The sequence below is a fragment of the Takifugu flavidus genome, chromosome 15 (assembly GCF_003711565.1).
Source record: "Takifugu flavidus isolate HTHZ2018 chromosome 15, ASM371156v2, whole genome shotgun sequence".
Classification (NCBI taxonomy): Eukaryota; Metazoa; Chordata; class Actinopteri; order Tetraodontiformes; family Tetraodontidae; genus Takifugu; species Takifugu flavidus.
Genome location: NC_079534.1, coordinates 1,932,005 through 1,948,439, shown reverse-complemented (window position 1 = coordinate 1,948,439; position 16,435 = coordinate 1,932,005). Strand labels below are relative to the sequence as shown.

At 50.5% G+C, this 16,435-nt stretch overlaps 4 protein-coding genes across 5 annotated transcripts; 2 read left to right on the top strand and 2 right to left on the bottom strand.

The window, feature by feature from the left end:
* Window positions 1-96: 96 nt before the first annotated feature.
* Window positions 97-2,153, bottom strand: ahsg2 (alpha-2-HS-glycoprotein 2). The gene is made up of 7 exons (XM_057056840.1): window positions 1,885-2,153; window positions 1,579-1,689; window positions 1,419-1,500; window positions 1,185-1,339; window positions 1,008-1,100; window positions 853-924; window positions 97-771 (listed from the first exon to the last, which is right to left on the bottom strand). The coding sequence occupies exons 1-7, from the start codon at window positions 2,149-2,151 to the stop codon at window positions 397-399; spliced, it is 1,155 nt and encodes a 384-aa protein (XP_056912820.1). The 5' UTR covers window positions 2,152-2,153; the 3' UTR covers window positions 97-396.
* Window positions 2,154-3,085: 932 nt separating this feature from the next.
* On the top strand, window positions 3,086-6,095 carry LOC130538872 (sentrin-specific protease 5-like). Of its 2 annotated transcripts, none has more exons than XM_057056834.1 (10): window positions 3,086-3,285; window positions 3,544-4,214; window positions 4,294-4,399; window positions 4,477-4,624; window positions 4,702-4,749; window positions 4,852-4,929; window positions 5,075-5,212; window positions 5,301-5,384; window positions 5,513-5,563; window positions 5,656-6,095. In XM_057056834.1, the coding sequence occupies exons 2-10, from the start codon at window positions 3,665-3,667 to the stop codon at window positions 5,770-5,772; spliced, it is 1,320 nt and encodes a 439-aa protein (XP_056912814.1). In that variant the 5' UTR covers window positions 3,086-3,285; window positions 3,544-3,664; the 3' UTR covers window positions 5,773-6,095. The 2 variants fall into 2 exon arrangements, with proteins under 2 accessions (XP_056912814.1, XP_056912815.1); XM_057056835.1 differs by lacking the exon at window positions 3,086-3,285 and having other exon boundaries at window positions 3,879-4,019; window positions 4,100-4,214.
* LOC130538866 (protein crumbs homolog 1-like) lies at window positions 6,080-13,064 on the bottom strand. Its single transcript, XM_057056828.1, is given in 9 exon segments — window positions 6,080-6,639; window positions 6,713-6,832; window positions 7,020-7,061; window positions 7,137-8,043; window positions 8,444-8,609; window positions 8,699-8,880; window positions 8,883-9,248; window positions 9,734-10,687; window positions 10,800-13,064. Coding segments are annotated over 9 exon segments (3,036 nt in total). The 5' UTR covers window positions 10,849-13,064; the 3' UTR covers window positions 6,080-6,389.
* Window positions 12,687-16,403, top strand: LOC130538970 (zinc finger and BTB domain-containing protein 41-like). The gene is made up of 10 exons (XM_057057035.1): window positions 12,687-13,083; window positions 13,140-13,625; window positions 13,720-13,927; window positions 14,187-14,256; window positions 14,343-14,490; window positions 14,610-14,739; window positions 14,812-15,014; window positions 15,102-15,207; window positions 15,290-15,378; window positions 15,449-16,403. The coding sequence occupies exons 1-10, from the start codon at window positions 12,687-12,689 to the stop codon at window positions 16,054-16,056; spliced, it is 2,445 nt and encodes an 814-aa protein (XP_056913015.1). The 3' UTR covers window positions 16,057-16,403.
* Window positions 16,404-16,435: the final 32 nt, after the last annotated feature.

Here is a 16,435-nt window from a genome sequence, read left to right as displayed (position 1 = left end):
GCGTTGACTATAAATTCAGAAGACTTGTGGAAATGTTCATGATTGCAGCTGTTAAGTACGATCTTATTGTGAGTGGGTTCAAAATGATGGCGTCGGTCAACATATTGGGCAAACTTTATTTTGCAATCCCTGGAAGAACTAAATCGATCCCGTTTATTCAAAGTCTACTAGAGAAGGTTAATCATTCACTTTGCGTATGAGTAAAAGCCTCAGAGTGGGCTTTTGTGTGCAGTGGAAACTTTAGTTTTCTTGATCCAACTTTTATTCAAATACAAATGTTATATTTTACAGTTGCTTTGGAATGATTAGCTCCTGTGTGGGTCACCCACTGAAAGTGATTTTAATCTAGACTGTTCAGTGTAGTTCGGGGGAGGGAAAAGTCTGAAATCCAAACACTCAGAAGTGTCTGACTCTTCCTGGGCAAAGTGGCACCAGAAGAACGGGGTTTGCCTCCAACACGGGTTCGACAGGTGCATCCCTCTTCACGATGGGGGCGGGGGCATCAGCCTCTGGGGTCACTGCGCTGTTGGCAGCTGAGGCTGCTGAGCTGTCAGTGGCCGGGCCCGGGGTGCCATCGACCGCAGCGGCAGTTGGTGCCACTTCACCTGATTCTGATGATTCGGAGGACAGAAGGTCGCTTAGGTGGGGGTTGTGGAGGGCAGTGAGTTTGTGGTGTCTGAAACTATGGTGGTGGGGGTGGGCATGGGCGTGGGCGTGGACATGGGGTGGTGAGGCAGCTGCCACAGTGGTGTTGGAATCTGCGGCAGGCATCTGGAAAGTGCACATCAGGAAAATAAATGCTTAAACATCTGCTTTTACAAATGTCTGAAGAAGTTTGATGCAGCATTTTACCTGAACTGGGAACATCTTGCAGTCCACTGTGTGAGCCCCTTCTTTCCCTTTAGCATAACAGATGCCGCGAGCCTAAGAAAGACCCGATCAGATTTTTCAGCATTTTCAAAATTCGCTCAGGAAAATGTAGTCGTGTGTATTTCTTTTATGCTTACAGCACTGGCATCAAGAAGCGGGGAGCAGGTCTCCGTGCAATTAGCCTCAGTAATGATATATTCTGCAATGTAGGTCGGCCCCCCAGACACGACCTGAAACATCAATACAGCTGTCGATGAGGTGACGGCAGAAATGTGAGTAGAAACTCACACCGAGCAAGTGAGTCTGAGGCTGACCTGTGACGACATCCGTCCAACTTCCAGGAGGGAGTAGGTGATGTTCTTGGTCCTGTTGTTGACGGTCACCAGAGTCTCTCGAACAAAGCTCAGAGCTGTGGTGTCATTCAGAGGCAGGAGAACGGGACAGCCAAGACACAGGTCCTCCGTCGATTCTGCCAGACAGTACAGACACGTGCACTTCACACCTGTGCGGCCGTGCTCGGGTCTTAGGATGTGACGCGACGGTCTTACCTTCTGTTTTACACTTGAACGCTGTAACAGTAAAAGCTCCGCCCACTTTCTTCATCACCACGTCGCAGTCCCCTTCAACCGACTGACGGGACACAAATTTCAGTCACCCTGGACTGTTTGTCCTGTTTTTCTATCCTATGCAATGTAAATGTAGTCTCACCGTCATCATTTTAGGTCGGACTGTGCAGTTGGCGAGTGGCGTGGGGTCCAACACGTGACAGTCTGTCTCCAGCAGGTCCACCTCCAGCACGTAGGTGCTGTTTCCATCAGGCTACGTGACAAACGTGGAAATTAAAAACGGACCGTAGTATTCAACGTTGCTTTAGCTGATTTTTGTGCAAATGTTTGCTTTTTACAGCATCCTGCCTGGCTAACAAAAAAGGGACAATCAGTTGGCACATTTTGTTATTTAGTCATCCTAATCTGCTACCTTCACCTTGAACTAGAAAAGGACCTACTGACGCACCATAGCCATGACCTTGATGTCCTCGATCCTGTTCAGGGTGTACTTGTAGCCGTGAGTGTGCTGGCCGTTGAGGTAATCCTGTGCAGCCAGAGCAGCCTCCTCTGCCTCGGCAGAGTCGCACAGGGGCCGCGTGACTTTGATTTGGGCCCAGGCTCCCACCAGCACCACCAGGACCACAGAGACACTCAGAAGATTCATGCCTGAAGATGATGAGCAATCAAGAAGTTTCAGAGAAAAGCAGAGAGGACTCGACAGAGGCAAATTCATGCAGGCTAACGTTTATATATCTTGCACTTCAAACGGGGAAACGGAGCCAAGTCAAACATCGGAGGCATCCCTCCTGGTTCATGCGTCACATGGTGCTGTAGCCCACTTTTAGGATTTTTGCCAAAACAAATTCTGTCAGACAAAGTCTGGTATGGGACAACTTATCTTTAGTTTAAATCAATGGTAGGTTACTCCCCCCTCCCAAATCTATAGGTTTCATTCAAAAAAAAAAAGGATGTTTTTTGACTGACCATATAGGGGTTCACGTCAAAACATCCAAATAAGCAGCTGTCTTTGTTTGTGAAGGTCAGAGCTGCAGCTGCAGGACCTCAGTGACGATGGGGGGCCGACTTGCTCAATGACACCTCAGCGAAGAGGACATTTGCCTGCAGGGGGGACATATTTGAAGGAGGAGGAGAGTCACTTCTGCTGCCCCCATATTTGCTCTATGATGAACCACGTACATGTCGATCCAGGACATGACCAGGATACGAGGGGAGATAAGCCTTCTGATTAGATCAGTTCAAGTGAAATGTTGGTTGTTTTCCTCAAACGGATGTTAGCAGTAAAGCGATGACAAATGACACCAACAGCAACCTCAATTGATTTTATCTCCTAATCCCACTAAAAGAAGAAATGTTCAGACAACTAAAATAGATTTTAAAAGTATTTAATTTGTGGCTTTTTGGAAGTTTGAATGAAGTGTATGACATTTTATAGACATTTGTAATGATCCATTTAATTTATTTCAAACTTTTAAAAAATAGAAACAGTTAAGTAAATAATCTTTAGGGCAAAAGTGACGTGATTTAAAAACATTATTTCTTTCTACGTGCTATCGTGACCTGCTGCTCGCCTTAAGAACATGTAAAACGGTTCTCCTACGTTGTTTCGCCTTTCGTCCTTTTTGGCCTCGCCGGTTTTCGGTACGACCTTCAACAATAGTGACGTATAAAATATGCGACTGGGTTTGGCTTGAGTTGATGGTGCGATTGGTGTGTTGTTGATAACACAGCCAGTTGGCGAAGCATGATATTTTATATGAAACAGCGTTTGATTTTTGCAGAGATTAGTCGTCGTAACTGTAGCGCTATAATATTTCTCCTGCCTCTGAAGTTTGACAACAACGACGCGGTAAGGAAGTGCTCGTGGCCGCGGCGTGCATGTCCATGTTTGCTAACTAAGCAGAAGTGTCATATGAATAAAAAACAATGCATTATCCTTTTAAATGTATTCATGACAATGTGCATCGAGGTAAACCATCAACTAGTAGTTGCAGAGGAGTGTTTTATTATTTCGTTACAGCCGTCGTATAGAATATATCGTAGACGACAAGTATAATGTTTAAATTTGCATATCGTTATATTTTCCCTCTTCTCCAAATAAATATAGGCCGTGGCCTGGAAACGGATGTTATCACCAAGGCTTTAGCAGTCTTGCAAATGAAGCTTTCACCTCAGCACATCTCTCCAGTAGCTGAAAGGATTCCCACGAATTTATGCATTAAGGCAAGATGCACAAATGCACCCAGCACAGACTCACCGGCAAAGAGCGGAAATGTCTCAAGCGAAGAAAGGAACTGATGTCTTCGATCAGAGGAGTGTCCCATTTCACCCGGCGGACCAAGAGGCGATTGTACTTTAAACTGCAGCTTTGGATGTGGAGAAAGCGGCAAAAGAAATACAACTTTGCTTTGTTCCGTGCAAAGAAACAGGTGTGTTGTAGCAGTTCCCACCTCAGTGTGAAGACACAGAAAAGGCAGAGGGGGTGTCAGTCTGGCTGTCCAAGTTCCAGTTTCCTCCAGAACACAGTTCCACGGGGGGGTTCTTCTGCACCTGCAGCGAGAACAGAAGGTTCAGCAGGAGTCGGTAAAAGTACAGAACTTTCTCAGGGTGTCCAAGCAAGAATAGATACAGTTACAGCTTGTGCGTTGGCTTCACATGTAAAGGAAACAAGGAAACTGGAACTGTCTGAAAGAGTCGAGGCCGACAGCGCAATAGCCGTTCACCCTGCATCCATTCAGACCGAACCTAACCTAGAAGTGATGAAGAAGGACATCCATGGTGGGTATTCTTTCATTTGTCTTTAAAAAGTCTGCCTTTTCTAGCTGTTTGAAGTGACAGTATTTCCACGTTTCTGTAGAGTTTCTTGATAACTTCTATAGAATGTATGGAAGTTTCATCCCTCTACAGAAAACGGATGTGCTTAAACACCTGAGGAGGACGTTTAACATGGATTTCAGCAACAGGTCTGTTGTGGAGGACAGAAGTTGATTGATGAGGCATTTACTTCAAATTGACTGGATTTTATTCCCCCAAATTGCAGCAAAAACTCCATCTTTCCGGAGGTTGACAGATACCGAACTGCGGTCGTTCAGAACTCGGTGCCCTCCTTTCAGGTGGTCTACAAGAAACACACGCTGACCCTGGACGACCTGTGTACGCTGGCTGATCAGAACTGGCTCAATGATCAGGTTGACGCAGCGTTCGCATCCATGTGGTAACGTGCGCGGTTTAGCAGAGTGTCATTGTTGGCTTGTTTCTGCTTCAGGTGATGAACATGTACGGGGAGCTGATGATGGATTCTGCCAATCACGAGGTAAAATTCAGTGCTGCAGTAATGAACGGACCTGATGATGTCACAATCTGATGTCATCAAATCGTTTTGGTTTAATAAAACTGCATTTTCTTCCTCTTTTAGGTCCATTTCCTCAACAGCTTCTTCCACAGACAGCTGATGACTAAAGGATACGATGGAGTAAAGAGATGGACGAAGCAGGTCAGGTGACCCAATCAACGCTCTCATTTAGCTGCTACTCTTATTGATTATGGGAAGATTTCCCTGAAATCCATAGGACGCATCTTGAAAATTATTGAATGTCTAGTGGCGCCGAGGTTTTAAATGCAACTCACACTTTTTGCAGGTGGATTTGTTTTCCAAGAGTTTGCTGCTGGTGCCCGTCCACCTGGAGGTCCACTGGTGTCTGGTGGCAGCCGACAACATCAGAAAGAGGATCTGTCTCTACGACTCTCAGGGGAACGCTCTGCAGAAGGTCGCCAGGGTAACGACATGTTTATGTGGTTTTGTCCGACGCTTTGGTTCCTTTTACTTTCATTCATTTTATCCGTGTTATGCTTCACTTTTACCAGAATGTCCTGAAATACTTGATGACGGAAGCAAAAGAGAGGAAGCAGACGGCTTTTGAAAACGGCTGGACGGTCTCCTTTGATGAGGTGCAGCAATTGTTCAGCCACTTCTGCCTTCTCTGACATGAATCTGCTACATTAGGGAACTTTCTAATGCAATATGGAGGACGGCTGAGTTAAAGTGGTGTTTTGTCGCCCCCTGCTGTCCAACACAGGAAATACCGCAACAGAGCAACGAGAACGACTGCGGCGTTTTTGTCCTCGAGGTACAGACATCAGCTCTTCACTCATATATATATATATATTTATTTTTTTTACTCATTCGAGCTGCCCTCACCATTAAATGCGTCTTTCCCAGTATTCTCGATGCCTGACGCTGGGAAAACCTCTGAACTTCTCACAGCGGGACATACCAAAGATACGCAAGAGAATCTACAAGGAGCTGTGTGACTGCAAGATCCACCTGCAGGACTGAAGAGAGGTTGTGCTGCGTCTGGCTGAATGTGAAAACTGACTCGATTTTGACCCTCACACACGTGTGCGTGCACGTGCCTGCTGGGCAGGTGCACCCATGATCATTATATCAGACCAATGATGAACCCAGCCTTATTTATTGAAACTTCCTGTTCAAGTGGACTTGTTTTTCGGTTTAAAGTATCCCATCCGTGCGCGTTCAAGTTTCATTTCGGCATCTGCTCTGACCGTGTCGGCGGATCTTGGACCTGCATATTTGTATAGAACTTTCTTTTGTGTGGGAAAGGATATCTTTCTGTGACATAAACTGCAAAGGTTTCACCACTTTTATATTCTTTCCTACTCTCTGACATCGGCTACATACAGTAAATTTCAGCATCCGTGAATAAAGATGCGCCTAGATTCTTGTTCTGATATGAATACAGCAGCTGCTGAGTCGCTCATCACTTAAATAACCTCTTTGATCCAAACAAACGTCTTCATTTAAGGCACGGAACAAAATAATATCTGGTTTTCATTATGAGAACCACATTAAAAACAGTCATGTCGTTTGATAAATGTGTACCAGCCATTTTTAGACAGGTTTCTATGACATCAGTCAGTGCTGGGGGGGGGGGGTTAATCCAGCTGGAAGCCCAGATCGATCTCTGGTTCATCATCCAGGCGTATCATGAGGTAGGACATCAGCTGGAAGAGGTTCTGCCAGAGGCTCAAGAACACGTACAGGTAGAAGTCGCTGACGTCCATTTGGCAGTGGATCCCCGAGTGGTTCAGGTCACACGCGCACTCGAAGCTGTTCACGTAGTTGAGGCAGAAGCCTCCGTTCATGCACGGGTCCGAAGCACATTCGTCCACGTCCTTCTCGCACCTGGAATCACAAGCGGGATCGACTGGCTTGTGCTGACGGACGCTGCATTTACAGACAAGGAGACGTGACCTACCAGTGTCCTGTAAAACCAGGCCGGCAGTCGCAGCCGTCCAGGTCGGAGCAGTTCCCTCCGTTAAAACAGCTGTAGTTCCACCGCGCGCCCCTGCAGGGAGACGCCGGCAGCCGAGGAAGCCTGGACACAAGGCGGCGGTGAGTGGACCTGCTATTGAATCCGTTAGACAGTAATGTCTACACCAGGTCCGGAAGAGCCAGAATCAAGCTGGAGTTTCTGTCTCCTCTGACAGAAACTCCAGCTGGATCAGGACCCTTGAGGACTGGGTCTCGGACCACCCCCATTAGAGTGTTGATGGATCACTTACGGGTTGATCTCAATGTACCAGGGAATGTCGGGGACCTTCTCGCTGAAAGAGACCAGTTTAAAAATCAGTGGAGCTCCAGGTGAGAACCTGATGGAAAAGACCCGTGGACGCACCCACCTGCAGTACTGACCCGTCAGGTTCTGAGGGCAGAGGCACGAGTAGCTCTGGAACCCCTTGAGGCACGTGGCTCCGTTCACACACTTGCTGTCTTCACACACGTCCACCTCGACCTCGCAGCGCTCGCCACGGTGGCCGGGCTCGCACGCGCACTCGAACCTCCCGGGACGGTTGGTGCAGTTTCCGTGGACGCACGGGCCGGAGACGCAGTGGTCGGTCGACTCCTGGCACAACGGGCCGGTCCACCCGGGCGTGCACCTGCAGCGGTGCAGGTCGAACAGGTCCTCACATGCAGCGTTGTTCTCACAGGGGCCGGGGGCACACACGCTGGCCCCCCAGCAGCCGTGCCGAGGGGCCGCGTTGCTGTTCAGCATGGTGAACAGCTCCTCTTGAGGTCTGGGGAGCTTCAGCTCTGTGTCATGATGGAACGGAAGAGGAAGGCCTCCGATCTCCACCGGCCCAAGGCAACCCGAGAACGCCGCGCCAGCATCCAAGCTCATGCCCCCCAGGAAGACGTCTGCACCCCCCTTGAGGAACTCCAGAGCTCCTACCGACGATCCAGAGGAGTTCCTCTCTTCCTCGTCTCCGTCCGCAGCCATGACCCAACAGGAAGTGGGGGGTATCTGGTCCTCCAGGCGGAGCTCCACGCTGTGCCACCGTCCATCAGAGAGCAGAGTCCGGCTTCGGAGCGTCGCCTGGTCGGTCCCAGCCTGGAGCTCCACCAGCAGGCGTGAGTCCAGCAGGGAGACCGTGAGATGGTCCGAGTCCTTGTGCGCATGAAGCAACGTGGCGTTTGGCTGTCTCGTGCGGAAGCTGAGGGAGACGCTGTGGAGCCGTCGATGGATCCTCCCGTTGCTCCGGTAGGATAAAACGCTACTCCCAACCCGAAAGGTCACGTTGGACAAACCTGAAAAGAAAAGGAACCCAGTCATTTCAAGGGAATATTGGACTTCCTGCTGGGATTTTCAAGACAGGTGTCCAAGAACGATGTTATAATGTCCTACAGAACCACCCGATCAACTCCCCATTGTCCTGCATGTGTGTGTGGACATGTGACATCATCGTCCCAGACATGTGTCTGCAGACGTAATCTAGGGGATTAACATGTCTTAGTCTGTCCCCTCCTGTAACCAGCCACGCTGTTATTAATCACAGGCGGCGTCGGCAGGTATAAGAGCCGTTTCAGGGACGGGAATGGCGGCGTGGCTGCTCGCGGCGCTCCGTTCCTGCCTCAAATCCATCCCAGTGTATTTTTAAACACAACCTTTCCCTCTCAGAGGGGCAGCTCCTGGTCCCGGGACACTCACACTCGAAGCCCCGAGAGCGCAGCTGGCACGCAGCGGTGTCGGGGCAGGGAGACAGCTCGCACCATTTCACCTCCTCGCAGCGCCGCCCTGCGGTGTTGGGGGGGCAGTTGCAGACGAAATCATCCCACATGGAGTAACACACCCCGCCGTTGAGACAGGGGTTGACCTGGGGGGACAGAAATCAGCCCAGAGAGAGAAATGTCAGACCGGGGATGGGAAGGGAACGTCAGCGCGGTACAGACTGGCGGTGCTCACGGCGCAGGCGTCGTCGCCGCTGCATCCTCGCGCGACGCTGCTGAGTCTCTCCAGCCTGTGTGAGTCCACTGGCGCCGCCACGGGGAAGAACTGCAGCCGCTTGCTGTTGATCCTCAGATCCTGGAAGCACCCTTTGAAGTAGCCGCCGAACACGGCCGTGGCCCTGGAGTCCGGCAGGCCCCGACGAACACCTGGTCCCCGCTCTGGGCCTGGATGGGCCGGATCTGCAGCGAGCCCTGGTTCTGGGCCGCCTGGAACAGGACGGCCTCAGTGGAGTCCAGCCTCAGAGACACCAGGTGGAAATGGCCGTCACTGACCAGGCCCCTGCCGACGAAGGTCTCGAAGGTGTTGACCTGAACTTTGACCCTGCCCTCTTCCAGCCACAGACGCAGGTACTGGCTGGTGCTGTTGGCCAGGATGAGGAGCAGGCCACTGGGCTGTCTGGTGCGGATGAACATGGACACGGTGGCGGCGTCACCCGGGTCGTCGTCCAACGAGAACAACGCGTAGCTCTCCAGGCTTTTGTTCCCAAACCTGGCAGTGATGTACTCTGCCTCCCCGGAGGAGAGAAAGAAAAGGTCATTGGGATCAACTGTTAGCCTGACTAATGACGTCTACGGATGATGTGGGTTCACCGCGGTCGTGTTAGCGGCCTGGGCCGGGCCGGGTCAGCTCAGGCTGACTAACAAGGCGTGCTTTCTATCCGTACCCGCATCACTCTGTGCTATTTCCACTACGACTGTAATCTCTTCAGACCGACTTAATCGTCCTGATGGGTGATTTCTCCGTAGCTATGGTAACTTTTAGCTTTAGCTAAGTTAACGTTAAGCCCTTTTTAGAGATGCAGCTTAAGTTTGTCTTTGGGGTCGAGTTAAATCCAGATGTTTATTTTCATCGAGGCAGAGCGGCTCTTATCGACGTCATGTCTTTCTCCTCTAACTGAAAATGGGAATACACGTGATTCTTCTGCCCCTTGAATGCTGCAGATACACGTGTTTTCCTGTGTGTGTGTGTGTGTGTGTGTGTGTGTTTTACCCTCCCCGCAGTCGTGGCCCTCGTGTGGCCTGATGCATTCACACAGGTAGCTCCTCCATCCCTGACTCACGCAGCGGCCTCGGTTCTGACACGGGCTCTCTTCACACTTGTCTCTGTCGCTGCATCCCACGGTGACGTTCGCCTGGACGTCAGAACCTTCGGACGCCACCCCCGGCACCACCAGGTGCGAGTCCACGAGCACGTCTCTGAAGCAGCCCAGGAAGCCCGGTGGGCTCTCAGCTCCGTCCCAACCCCTGCGGCCCCCTCCTATGAAGAGGCTCTGGCGAGCGGCTCCTGGTTCAGGGACCACGTTTGGGGGCCGGCGCAGCTGGACCTCAGCTCCAGAGAATCCGGTGCAGTTCTGTCCCGTGCAGATCAGCCTGATGAAGCTGAACACGCCGCCCAATGAGGCTTCCACCCTGTGCCACCTGCTGTCAGACAAGAACTCGGGCAGCTGTTGAACCAGGGTGCCGGATCCTTGACCCCTCAGGCTGCGGAGACACAGATGTCCGTCACACAGCTCGATGCTGAGGACCAGGTCGTCCACTCTGTGCTGGACCAGAGTCCCAACAGGTCCCTCCGACCTGAAGTCAAACGTTACATTCATCGGAGCCTCTGGGCCTCGTGGCTGGGTCTCCACGTACATGTAGCCCCGGGACTCGAACGAGAACACGGTCGTGGTCTCACAGTTCGGACCTGCGAAGCCGGCCAGGCAGCTGCACGCGTGAGCGTGCTGATTATTGATGAACAACGGCGCGCAAATCCCCCCATTCTCGCACCTGTTCCCATCGCAGCCCGTAAGGACGGTGGCGCACGTCTCACCCCCATAGAGACGCCCGTTTCGGCTTTGCTGGGAGCAAAGGCATGTGAAACCTTCGCCGTGGCTCTCACATACGCCACCGTTTTGGCACGGCTGCTGTTCACACCCACTGATGAGGTCTCTGCAGAAAGCACCTTAAGAGAGGAAAAAGAATCCATCAGCCGGCACAGGTAAACAATCCCCTGGGAAAACTGCACAAAAGCAACAGCAGGTCGGTTACTAAATACCTCTGCTGACGATCTTTACCTGAGCACAACGTCCAGAACATCCACACATGCACGCTGAACCTCAACATCCTCCTTATCCAGTTCTCAAAAGCAGAGGTTTAGAAATGTCTTCATCTCCAGTCACAATGGGAATATCAACATGTGCAGCTTCATCTCCAGCTCTCCTCATCTGTGCATGTGCGCACTGGCTTAAGTGCTTCTCTTGGCCCCCAGCAAGCCAGATAGAGGGATTAAGCTAATAGACTTACACATTAAATGTGTTGGGGAAGGGAAGGGTTCATCCGGGATGGTAATTAGAGCCGCTACAAATATTTTCTAACCGACACAGACATGGTTTACCTGGAAACAGAGGAACGAGAGCCAACATCACGCAGTTGCATGCCTCAAATACAGGCATACAAAAACACCTGTGCACGTGTACACCAGAGTGAGATGGTGTGATTTAGCTCCAGGAGGTGTCTGGAGCAAAGCCCAAGAAATAAATAAATGCAGACTCGTGTTTCAATCCAACTAGCATCATATTCGCTCATTAACAGTCGCCTGAAATGTATTAATGGTATTTTATATATGAGTATATATGTCTAATAAGTTATGCAGTATGAATTACTAACAACTGTAAAATGTATCTTTAATTAAATACAATTTTAGCGATTCACACTGTAACATGAAATTTACGTTTCAAGCGTCTTTTAAGTGATAAGAACAGCATTATCTGGAATCCGGAAAATTCCCTTTTAAAATCAAGATTTCACTACTAGCTGATAAATCAAACACAAAATGAGAAATCTATGTTCCGTAAAATTCATTTAAAATACGGCTTATTCGTTTTGTTCTTTTCTCTCTTTTTTTGGCTGGTAATGTTTGGCTGAGACAATATTTCTCATACACTTGGTACGTCGAACTGACAACACTGACAGGCCCCCGGACTTCATTTCCCACAATCCTCTCGAATGTTGCGCCTCCCGCTCGAACAATGAACGCCATTCTCATGAAGTTCAGTTCTGAATTTTTGTTTCACAGGAAACATTTCAATGATAAAACTTATCCATTTGTTTTATACATTTTCGTTTCACGTTATTTTCCTTTAGCCATTTCCCAATAAAAATCAACAAGCTTAGCGAAAAAGGACAAAAGCAAAACAACCAATGAGCGATCAGCTTATTGCGACGCCAGTATGATGGGAAGGCGGGGCGTCGATTATATTCAGGAAATTGTTTTTCCTCCGTTTATTTTCCACATTATTTGTCAAAATCTGTGGCGTATGTCGAGTTATAAGACGCAGCCCATTTATCAAAGGTAAGACTTTAGCGACAAACGTTTAGATAGTGGAGTTAATGCGTGAAGGCCGCGGAGGTCGTTTGTCAACACTCTCCTCGGAGGGGGGCCGCCCGTCAGACTGAAAACATGTTAGGGGTCCTTGAGGTGGAGAACGAATGTGTAAATCCAGCAAACATTTTCGGAAAGCGACATTCTAACTTGTTTGTTTACGTGTCCCCAAGGCCTTGATTGCCAAGTAAAAACTGTTTTGTAATAGAGGCGTTAAATATTCTTGCAAGCATAGCAGGAAGATGTTATTGTGCATCCTGTCATGCAGAATTTCTGCAGCTTTTCACGGCCCAGTGCTCCTAATTGTTATTTAAAGAAGAGACAGTAACAATAAGCTACAAGCCTGACGAAAATAGATAAGAAAGACTATCTAAGCTAGCTGTAATCTTGTTTGTTTTCTTCTGTTTTAAAGGATTCCATGTAGACCAGAACTATGAAGAAACGGCGTAATAGTCCTCTGAGTTCCAAACCCTGCGGGCAGGATGGAACTAGAAGTGATTGTGCTGCAGAGGTGGACCCCGGGGTCCTACCGACCACTGGGACTGCCCCAGAACACCCCTTAAAAATCAGACATCTCACGATGTCGCAGCAGGGCCAGAATCTGCTCAAGTTCCTGAAGGAGGACCAGACAAGGCGGCAGTTCTGTGATGTGATGGTGTCTGTGGGAGGGAATCTCTACAGCGCTCACAAGGTCGTGCTGGCCCACGGCAGCAGCTACTTCCATGCAGAGCTTTCCAAAAACCCCACAGCAGCACAGGTGTCCCTGGATCATGTGGAGGACTCTGTATTCCAGCAACTGCTTGAACTTTTATACACGTCCCAGTGTTTTATTATGGAGAAGGATCTCCCGGCGCTGATCCGAGCGGCCCGATTCTTGGACATGATGGATGTGGTGAAGCTCCTGTCTGGAGCGAGTGACCCGGTGCGAGTGATTCAGGAAGAGGGTGGGATCGGGGGTCGTGAGGTGGAGAAGACCTGTGAATCAGCAGACATCCACAGCCCAGATTCTCTGTGCTCCACTGGCAGCGGCCAGGTGAACACTCAAACTCCCCGCGGAGCCAGTCGGCCGAGGGTCACGCCGATGTCTACCAGGAGACCATGGAGGAGACGACCGCGGCCACGCGGAGATCAACTCGGAGGAGAACACCCGCCAAATTTCAGAGAAGCAGCGTGGGGTGCCCTAAGAGCGCCCCTGAGAAAAGAGAAAGCGCTGCGGCAACACCTGAACAGCAGATGGTGGTCGCCACGGCTGCTCAGGAGCCGGCTGGTGCGGACGAGGACGAGGGAGGGGTCAATGAAGAGGAAGCGTGCATGGCAGACAAGCCGGAGGGTCAACCGCGTTCGGATGAGATCGAGGCCGACCACCAGACTGTCCCAGAGGTGGAGACGCGAGCGGCGGCGACAGGAAGTGCTACACAGAGTCCAGTTTACCCCGAGGGTCTGGCTCCTGTCATCATCCAAACCTCCAACAAGAAGACTCTCAAGTGCCCCAAATGCGACAAATCCTTCGACCGTGCAGGTGGGGCAGTCCCGTCCACAGTCGATCGGTTCAGCTTTTGTTGTTTTCTCAAATATATGAAAAATAATAAAGAAGTCACTGCACCATCCTGTAGGGAAGTATCAGAGCCACACCAGAGTGCACACGGGAGAGAAGCCGTTCCAGTGTGACATCTGTCTTCAGCGCTACTCCACCAAGTCCAACCTGACTTTCCACAAGAAGAAGCACAGCAGCGACGAGCCCTTCCAGAAGAAGGAGCACACCTGCCCCATCTGTAGCAAACTCCACGCCAGCAAGAAAACCCTCTCCAAGCACGTCAAGAGGTGAAACAGCTCAACACACATCAGCATGCCTCTCTTTTTTTAGCCGTCTGGTTTATACTGATTTCACCACTTTTGATGAAAGCTGCCCAGTCAGTGTACACCATGGCTATGCTAAGCTAGCACCTACCAAAATGACAGCAGTGAGTCAGACAGAAGAATAGAATGCATCTGCATTACTTTCTGATCTCATATCTGTTCATTTTAGCTATAATCTGTTGTAAGCACACGTGACTTGGATGTATTTTCACTTTCTCGCCAGGTTTCACCCAGAACACGTTCAGGAGTTTCTTACCAAGCGGAAGAAGAAGAGCGACGGCTGGAAATGTGGCGTAAGACCCAGTTCCATCCTTCTGAAACCCAGTTTTCTTTGTGGGAACACGACTGCATGACCCGTACTTTGATCGTCCTGGATCAGATCTGCCTGAAGACCTTCACCCGGAGGCCTCACCTGCAGGAGCACATGATCCTCCACACCCAGGATCGGCCCTTCAAGTGCTCCCTCTGCGACGAGTACTTCAAGTCCAGGTTTGCCAGGTTGAAGCACCAGGAAAAGTTCCACTTAGGTGACAGAATTATGACAAATCTAACAGCTGTAACTCATTATACGTGCTGCATAATCCAGGTCAAACGTGGCTGCAGTTGTCCAGCTAAATTCACAGTGGCACTGCTGTTTTCTCTGTAGGTCCTTTCCCCTGCGAGATCTGTGGGCGGCAGTTTAACGACACGGGCAACAGAAAGAGGCACATCGAGTGCACGCACGGAGGCAAGAGGAAGTGGACCTGCTTCGTCTGTGGGAAATCAGTGAGGGAGAGGTGAGAGTTGCTCCGCCCCCGCACCTTTTCTGCGTGTAGACGCACTGATCCGCAGGACAAACCACCCAACAGGACGACGCTGAAGGAGCACCTGAGGATCCACAGCGGCGAGAAGCCTCACCTGTGCAGCATCTGTGGCCAAAGCTTCCGTCACGGCAGCTCCTACAGACTCCACCTCCGGGTCCACCACGACGACAAACGCTACGAGTGCGACCAGTGCGGGAAAACCTTCATCCGCCACGACCACCTGACCAAGCATCAGAAGATCCACTCTGGTACGGCTTCTGTGGTCGTTTCACCTGTTCTTGTTTCCTGTTTACGACGATTGGAGTCAGCGTTTGACCAACCCGGTCTGATCGCAGGTGAGAAGGCCCACCAGTGCGAAGAATGCGGCAAGTGCTTCCGGCGCCACGATCACCTGACGGTCCATTACAAGAGCATTCATTTGGGCGAGAAAGTCTGGCAGAAGTACGCGTCTCCCCCCGCGCCTCGCTCGAGTTCCGTGTTTAGCCGCCGTCTCTGAAATGTTTAACGAGAGAATCGTTCACAGGTATAAAACCGCCGTGCATCAGTGTGAGGTTTGCAAGAAGGAATTCAAAGGGAAGTCCAGCCTGGAGATGCACTTCCGGACCCACTCCGGTGAGGAAACCTTGCTGCAACCGCTCGGTGCGATAACCCCGCTAACGCTATGCCGCCGCTCTCTCGCCAGGTGAGAAACCCCACAGGTGTCCGGAGTGCAACCAGACCTTCCGCATCAAGAAGACGCTGACGAAGCACATGGTGATCCACTCGGACGCGCGTCCCTTCAGCTGCCCCCACTGCACCTCCACCTTTAAGAGGAAGGACAAGCTCAAATACCACTTGGATCATGTGCACAGCGCTCGTCTGACGGAGCGACCCCTGACCGTGCTTGGTGACGACAAAATGGCCCCCGCCCCCTTTGAGGAACCCTCCAAGTCTTACGACAGCGAGCCGAAGTCTGCTCCCACGAACGTCTGCGTGCCCGTGACTTTAGTCCCGGTGCAGTTAGCGGTGAGAGCTCAGCGCGACCACAGGGCGGCGCCACCGCTTTCCTCACAGACTCACGGCGGCGTGAACGCGCAGACTCGAGGGCGGCAGCAGAACTCTGGCTACCAGACCGCCACAGAGCTCGCATTCCTGGAGAAGTACGCGCTCGGCAGCCAGCCCACCAGCTCCGTCCACGGCCCGAGGCCCGAGCAGGTGATGGACCAGCGGGATCAGTCGTACCTGGGAACGCTGCTGGGACTGGATTCGACATCCGTGCAGAACATCTCCAGCTCTGACCACACGCGCTGAGCCCAGAAACACCCTGGATTTTAGCACTTTTAACTTGGTGAGAAACATCGACTACGAAGGTCGATATGTTACAAACATGTTTCCTCTTTTAATGACACTAAAGTTACAGATGTTTTTGTAAACGGGTGATTCTAAAATCAATTTTTCGTAGAAAATAGTCTCAATCCTCACATCTGTCGTTTTCAATAAATATTTAAAGCTGTTTTGATTAAAATCAAACAGAAAGTCCGAGATTAATAATAAACTGGAAGCACAATGTACTTTTGTAAAAGTTAGTGGGTGTGGTCTCATTTAAATGTAAACGTGTACGAAAGCATCTCAACTACATTAAAGGTCCAATCTGTAAAGTTTTTCATCTGTAATCTGTCCCCCTCCCTCC